General features: G+C 51.1%; 1 protein-coding gene across 1 annotated transcript; it reads right to left on the bottom strand.

Annotated features, from left to right (window-relative positions):
• Nucleotides 1–864: 864 nt before the first annotated feature.
• On the bottom strand, nucleotides 865–3,034 carry LOC115833773 (tubulin beta-8 chain-like). The gene is made up of 4 exons (XM_030808600.1): nucleotides 2,978–3,034; nucleotides 2,605–2,710; nucleotides 2,417–2,530; nucleotides 865–1,933 (listed from the first exon to the last, which is right to left on the bottom strand). The coding sequence occupies exons 1-4, from the start codon at nucleotides 3,032–3,034 to the stop codon at nucleotides 876–878; spliced, it is 1,335 nt and encodes a 444-aa protein (XP_030664460.1). The 3' UTR covers nucleotides 865–875.
• Between the last annotated feature and the right edge of the window lie 4,577 nt (nucleotides 3,035–7,611).

Genomic DNA, 7,611 nt, shown 5'->3' with positions numbered 1-7,611 from the left:
CTCCACTCAGGCGTTTTTCTCACTGGTTCCCAGTTGGGGGAAACAGCATTTGTGAGCACCAGCCTGTCTCCCCAGGTCCTGTTCAGAAACCCCATCTGTGCCTTTCGAGAGACTGCCCTGAGCACACAGGCCCCAACCCCCAGGACCTAATCCCCTTCTACACAGGGTTCAGTGCATGTGAGCAGACACTGGGCTTGATTCCTGCCTAGTCCCTGCCAGATATCCCATGCCCACCTCATTAAGAGAATGAGGCCACACAAACACACCCAGGCCGTCATGGTGATGGAGTGGCTGGGGTCCCACTTGCCCACCCTTCATTACTGGTCCAGAGCCAGCTGTCTGACCACATTCCTACCCTGAGATGGGACTTTGGGGACATTGTCCACCAGGGTCACTGACCCCTTTTAAAGTTCCAGAAACATGGCCAGCTGGTCCCCTAGAATTTGGCACATGGGATAAGCCAAGGCTTGCCTTCAGGAACAGGTTTTTCCACCACGTCGCTGCCCAAGGCCCAGGGCATCCCCAAGTTCGTGTGAAGCCTGCCTGCCACGTCCACAGCCCATGCCGACCCCACCTGGAGCCACTGGAATGCTTGTTCCTGGGCATGTGATAAACCCAGACAGCTTCAGCCTTGCAGGACAACTGTGGGCATCTGGCAGCAGTAGCCAGAGGGCCCATGGAAAGAAGTTGGAGGGGAAACCAGATGCTGTGAAAATACTTTATTAGGCAAAACTGCATACTATAAAAATGCTTTAAAAAATGCAGGAGGAGAAGATGGGAAGACACAAACGAACAAGCGCGTAGTGACACATGGCTGTCAGAACACAGTAAAGAATCCACACTGCTTCCCCCCCTTTACCTAGAAAAGGAGCGTTCTAGGCCACCTCCTCCTCAGCATACTCCTCATCCTCCTCCTCCTCGGCCGTGGCATCCTGATATTGCTGATATTCAGACACCAGGTCGTTCATGTTGCTCTCGGCCTCGGTGAACTCCATCTCATCCATGCCCTCGCCCGTGTACCAGTGGAGAAAGGCCTTGCGCCTGAACATTGCTGTGAACTGCTCTGAGACACGCTTGAAGAGTTCCTGGATGGCCGTATTATTCCCAATGAAGGTGGCCGACATTTTTAGCCCCCGGGGTGGGATGTCACAGACGGCTGTTTTTACATTGTTAGGGAGCCAGTCAGCAAAGTAGCTGCTGTTCTTATCCTGAATGTTGAACATTTGTTCATCCACCTCCCTCATGGGCCTGCGACCCCTGAAAATGGCAGCCGCCGTTAGGTAGCGGCCATGGCGGGGGTCGCAAGCGGCCATCATATTCTTAGCATCAAACATCTGCTGGGTAAGCTCAGCCACAGTCAAGGCCCGGTACTGCTGGCTGCCCCGGCTGGTCAGTGGGGCAAAGCCAGGCAAGAAGAAATGCAGCCGGGGAAACGGGACCATGTTCACGGCCAGCTTCCGCAGGTCAGCATTCAGCTGGCCGGGGAAGCTCAGGCACGTGGTGACCCCACTCATGATAGCAGACACCAGGTGGTTCAGGTCACCATAGGTGGGTGTGGGCAGTTTTAGGGTCCTGGAACATATGTCATATAGCGCTTCGTTATCTATGCAGAAGGTCTCGTCCGCATTTTCTATGAGCTGGTGGACTGAGAGGGTGGCGTTGTAGGGCTCCACCACGGTGTCTGACACCTTGGGCGAGGGCAGGATGCTGAATGTGTTTATGATCCTGTCTGGGTACTCCTCCCGGATCTTACTGAGCAGAAGGGTGCCCATCCCAGACCCAGTCCCCCCACCCAGGGAGTGGGTCAGCTGGAAACCCTGCAGGCAGTCACAGCTCTCAGCCTCCTTTCTGACAACGTCCATCACTGACTCCATCAGCTCCGCGCCTTCTGTGTAGTGTCCCTTGGCCCAGTTGTTTCCGGCCCCACACTGACCTGTAAGACAGTACAGCCAGTCACTCGATGGCCAGGTGTACGGTCATCAGTGGTCACCATAATGCAGAAAGCGCCGGTGTCACGTGTGAGGTGACAGCACCATTCGCCCTGCCGGTGGAGCAAATGAAACCCCCTCACCCGAGTTACAGGACAGCAGCTTCCCCTGTTAGGAATTAAGTCAGGAGTCAAACCTGAGACGGGCTAACAGACCTCGCTGCAGGCGGCTCCTGCCCGTTTTCAGGGAAGGCAGTAGCCACGGCCCCAGCTCAGCTCCCTGCTCCGAGTTCACATCAGTAGCTCCTCACCTCGAGGAGACACCTGGGCCTTCCTCCCAAAGCCCGTTTAGGAGAGGCAGATGGAGCGACTCGACTCGGAGAATAGGAGGGTGTTCAGGGGCCCTGGCTCCACAGTTCCCACAGCGATGACCTTGGGGCACTCGTGGATTTTGAGCTGCCCTGACCCCAGTCCTCCCCCGCAGCTCACCGAAGATGAAGTTGTCCGGCCTGAAGATCTGCCCGAAGGGCCCTGAGCGCACAGAGTCCATGGTGCCCGGCTCCAGATCCACGAGCACAGCGCGGGGCATGTACCTGCCACCCGAGGGGTGGGAGGGCATTAGCAGGAGAGGGCCGCGTTCCCAGGAGGGCGGTGGGGGAAGGACGGGGTCTCACCGCTGGCCTCGTTGTAGTACACGTTGATGCGCTCCAGCTGCAGGTGGCTGTCCCCGTGGTAGGTGCCAGCGGAGTCGACGGCATGTTCATCGGAGATCACCTCCCAGAACTGCCAGAGACGGGAGGGGCCAGACAGGCCAGGGCTGAGTCACGAAGGCGCCCCAGCTGCTCTCCCACCCCATCCTCATCCGCACCCCCATCCCTAGGCCGCCGTGTCCCTGGGGTCCACCCCGGCCGCCTCGCCAGCCGCCCACTTCCACCGTCCCCGGCAGGGAGCCCAGGGGCCGCAATGCAGGGGCGCCGCCCCGCCACTGCCAACAGCTTCCCTGGCCACCCCGCAGGCCCGGGCCGGGCCCTCAGAGCCCCGGCTGCCAACCTTGGCACCGATCTGGTTCCCGCACTGCCCGGCCTGCGTGAGCACAATCTCCCTCATGGCCAAGGTGGGTTTAGGGAGTAGGCAGAATCACGAGAAGGAAGAACAGACGCGCAGCGACCCAGCCCGCCCTCCGCCAATGCTTAAATAGCCCCGCGCCCACCTCCCTCAGCCTCGGATTGGGCTCCCAGAATAAGCAACAGCTTTACTTCCACACAGGTGCACCCACCTGTGAATCCCCTGGCGTTGAACGTCTGTTGGAGAGCTCAGGTGTCCTTCCCGTGGTCCTTTCCACGTTGGGGAAAGCTGCTCAGCTGGAGAACTTCCTCCCGTCTTTAGTGAGACTAGACCCCTAGCTGAGCTGAAACTGAATTTTCCTCCCATGTGGGAGGGGAAGACTCTTGTTTCCATATTGACAACATGCCTTTGCACCTGTCCTAGATTGATGACATATTTGTGTAATGGATGAGTCCTTTCATCTATTAGGAGATCTGTGGTTAGGAAAGGCCTTCCATATGTTAACTCAACAGGACTTAATTATACGTTTTACTTTGGGGCAGCTCAAACCCGCAGTAAGCTACGAGTGTTAGAGATAGTCAGGCTCTGATTTAGATAGAGTCTTCTTTATGGTAGCATTAGCCCTTTCACCTTTCCAGAGGACTGCGGTCTCCAGCAGAGTGAAGGTGATATTGGATTCTTAAAGCTGAGGATAGGTGATGGGTTACGCCTGCTGTGGAAGATGGGCCATTGTCACTTTGCAGGCTTTTAGATTACCCAGACTGAGGAGTTATTTCTTCTAGTAAACATTTTTCAGACGGGGTGGGGAATGCCTCCATCTAACCAGTGAAGGCATCAGTAAGCATTAGCAAATATTTGAATCTCCTGCAGGAAGGCATCGGTGTAAATTAAAGTTGCCAGTTCTCACCTGGATAGTTTCCTCAATTTTGGACAGGTTTAACCGGAGAAGGAGAAAATTCCTGGCTGTTAGGGTCATGTCAGCCATAGAGCTCACAGTGCTGAGTCACCTGTTTTAGTGTTTTGAAAAGATTTACCCCTATAAACAAATGAGACATTAACAGAAACAGAATCCCTTCTAGGGTGAAAAGAATCATGAAAGTGCTGAATTATATCCCTATGATTGGTACTTGGCATTAGTAATTTATTGCCATCAGCCAGCCAGAGGGACCCTGGACTGAAATGCAATCCCTGGCCCATTTTTGTTCTTCTTCAGAGTATTCTGGCCCAGTTCTACATATGCTGAGCAGCACGCCCATAAGCTTCACTGGCCCTTTCAGTGCAGGACCCTTGGCTGCAGCATCTACAAGGGCATTTCCTTTTACATGGTCAGTCTCTCTTTTGATGTCCTCTGCAATTAATTATAGTCACTTTTTGGCAGCAAAGCAGCATTCTAACAAGCTCAAAATCTGAATGATGTATGGAAAAGCCCTTGGGTGTCAGGAGTCCCTACCCATGCCAAATTGCAGCATAAGCATGAAGCACTAAAAAATCATACTTGGAATCAGTGTAAATGTTAACTTTTAAATCCTTTCCTAACTGCAGGGGCCTAGTAAGTTCAATTAACTCAACTTTTTGAGCTGAGGTCGATGCCAGCAAGGCTTGTGCCTTGATTCTCTTGTACTGACTAATAATAGCATATCTAGCCCTCCTGTTTTCCTGATGCATAAAACAACTCGCATCTGTTAACCACTCTTCCTTGGGATGGTCAAGGGAATCATCTCTCTTAAGGCTGCCCTGCTAGAATACATTTGTTTCATAACCTGTGACATGCTTTGGCTGTGTCCCCAGTCAAATCTTATCTTGAATTGTACCTTCCCTAATTCCCATATATCGTGGGAGGGACCCAGTGGGAGGCAATCGAGTCAGGGGATGGGTCTTTCCCATGCTGTTCTCGTGACAGTGAATAAGCCTCATGAGATCTGACGGTTTATTTATTTATTTTTGAGACAGAGTCTTGCTCTGTTGCTCAAGCTGGAGTGTGTTATCATGATCTTGGCTCACTGCAACCTCTGACTCCTGGGTTCAAGCGCTTCTCCTGTCTCAGCCTCCTGAGTAGCTGGGATTACAGGCGCCCACCACCATGCCTGTCTAATTTTTGTACTTTTAGTATAGACGGGGTTTCACCATGTTGGCCAGGCTGGCCTCGATCTCCTCACCTCAGGTCATCCACTGCCTTGGACTCCCACAGTGCTGGGATTACAGCTGATGGTTTTATAAAGGGGAGTTCCCTACACAAGCTCTTTTGCCTGCTGCCATGTAAGAGATGTGACTTTGCTCCTAATTTGCCTTCTGCCATGAGTGTGAGGCCTCCCCGACCATGTGCAACTGTGAGTCAATTAAACCTCTTTTCTTTACAAATTACCCAGCCTCAGATACGTCTTTATTAGCAGCATGAGAACAGACTAATACAACCTGTATGCCAGAAAGGCTGGGAGCATCTGTGGACTCTGGCGGATAAGTGGCTGGGTTTATGGTTTGGCAGGCTTTAAGGGTTATGTCTGGAGTGTCCAGCAATAAAGCCTGACACTTTCATAAATGTTCTCCTATTATCCACTGCTGCCCTTTAGCTTCTAGGACCACCTTCCCTTGGTGTGGGGTCAAAAACCTGTAAGTGCTGTTCTAATGTTAGTTTATTAGCTTTGCCCACTAGAAAAGTGGTAGCAGCAATAGCTCTCAGACATCAAGGCTACCCTGAGGCCACCTGGTTTATCTGCTTAGAAAATTAGGCTACTGGCCTTGGAATGTTCCCCGGTTTTGGGACAAGATTACCCAAGGCCTATGCCTTGCTTTTTGGCCACATAAAGAAAAAATGGTTCATCCAACCTAGGGACTCCCACAGCTGCAGCAGAGCCCAATTTCTCCTTGAGAGTATTGAAGGTTTGCTTGCCGTTCTCATTACATTCTAGGAGCTCTAAATCTTTCCCTGTAGTGTATCATATAAAGGCTTGGCTATATGTCCAAATCTGGGCAGCCATAAGCAGCAGTACCCAGCCATCTCCTAATACAGCCCACAGTCATTTGTTGGACTGGGACCCCTGGATGACTAAAATAACTTTTTTATCTTCTAGGGATGTTGATCAGTTCCAGAGGTTAAGACAGATTCCAAATATTTAAGTCTTTGAGTCAAAACCTGAGCCCTGTATGGTGATACCCTGTATCTGCAAGTTCCCAGGAAATTTACCAACTTAACAGTATTATTATTTGAGTCTTCTTTAGTTGGGCTAGCAATGAGCAAATCACCTACATACTGAATAATTGTGTCCCTTTCCAACTGTAGATTTCTTAAGTCCTTAGCTAGGGCATTTTCAAATAAGTTGGGGCTATCCCAGAACCCTTCAGAGATGACTGTCCAGGTTAGTTTTGAGGCTGAATCCATATCTGGATCAGTCCATTCAAAGGCAAACATATTGTGAATCTGGATGCATTGAGATGCAGAAAAATGCATCTTTCGGATTTAAGAATGTAAACCAGCTTGCATCCCCTGGGACTTGGTAAGTTTTGGGGACAATGAGGTGTATGGAGACAACTGCATTTCTTAATGCTCTAAGGGTTCTGAGAAATCTGTACTTGCCATCAGGCTTTTTATCTGTAACATGCGAGTATTGTAAGGAGACTCTCACGGCCTTCATAACTCATATGGCAAGAATTTGGCAATAAGGGGTTGAATTTCCCCTCATGCTTCTTGCCTTAAAATGTATTGTCTCTTCTGAGGGCAGGAGAACTAGGCTGAAGTTGGATTTGAATGGGGGAGGTGTTTAGTGCATTTCCCAGAGCCTGTGTGGCCCAAACCTCAAGATTTACTTGAGACAACACCTCAGGTGATAAATGTGACAGCTCATTCTTAACTTCTTTTTTTCCCCTGGGGGGTCAGGAACAAAAGTAACACTTTCTATGCTTTATGATCTGTGAAGGTGATCATGACTTGGTCTCCTGAGTCAATAAACCTCTCCCTAGTAAGAGGTCAGGCATTCAGACAGTACTAAAAAGGCAGGTGAGAAACCCAGAGGCCCTGGAGGACAACTTAGAAGATACAAAAAGCAGTGTTTTGGGGCTTGTCCGTCATGAGAAGACAGGAGCCCATTGTATTGAATCAGGACAGAGTCATCTGCTCCCACACCTAATACGAAGTTAATACTCCCACCTGCCACTTCCAGAGTCACCTGAGGCTCCTCCACCTCTCAATAGCTAATAGTCCAATGGGAGCGGAGGCAGGAAGTATCAGGCCCTCCCACTTTCGAGTCTGCTGGGCTCTGAGGATGGCTCCCTTGGAAGCACAGTGCATTTCCTTCAGCAGTGGCCGACCTCACAGAAGGCACATTGATTTATATCCAAGGCACAGTGGTCAGTGCATTTCCTTCGGCAGTGGCCGACCTCACAGAAGACACATTGATTTATGTCCATGGCACAGTGGTCCAGAGGCACAGACTGGGACTTTCACCTTCTCACTTCCTCTGCGAGGGCCAGGGGTTAAGGGGCTGCCTCTGAAGTGGTGGAGAGCACAAGGCTGCAGCTAGAAGCTGGGCCTCTTGGGAGATTTGCTTTGTGTTTTCTCTGCCCTATTCCTGTGATGGAAAACTGCACAATCCAAGTCTAAAATCTGATCCATGGGAGTCTGGAAG

Source organism: Nomascus leucogenys, unplaced genomic scaffold (genome assembly GCF_006542625.1).
Source record: "Nomascus leucogenys isolate Asia unplaced genomic scaffold, Asia_NLE_v1 001567F_31708_qpd_obj, whole genome shotgun sequence".
NCBI classification, from domain to species: domain Eukaryota; kingdom Metazoa; phylum Chordata; class Mammalia; order Primates; family Hylobatidae; genus Nomascus; species Nomascus leucogenys.
The sequence above is the reverse complement of the archived record's forward strand: the minus strand, read 5'-3'. Positions and strand labels throughout refer to the sequence as shown.

Excerpts from the sequence above, each read along its gene's own strand:
- LOC115833773 (XM_030808600.1), bottom strand. The coding sequence starts at position 3,034 with ATGAGGGAGATTGTGCTCACGCAGGCCGGGCAGTGCGGGAACCAGATC. Across the intron at positions 2,711-2,977 it reads GGAACCAGATCGGTGCCAAG|TTCTGGGAGGTGATCTCCGA; the intron begins GTTGGCAGCCGG and ends CGTCTCTGGCAG. Across the intron at positions 2,531-2,604 it reads CGTGTACTACAACGAGGCCA|CGGGTGGCAGGTACATGCCC; the intron begins GCGGTGAGACCC and ends CCTCCCACCCCT.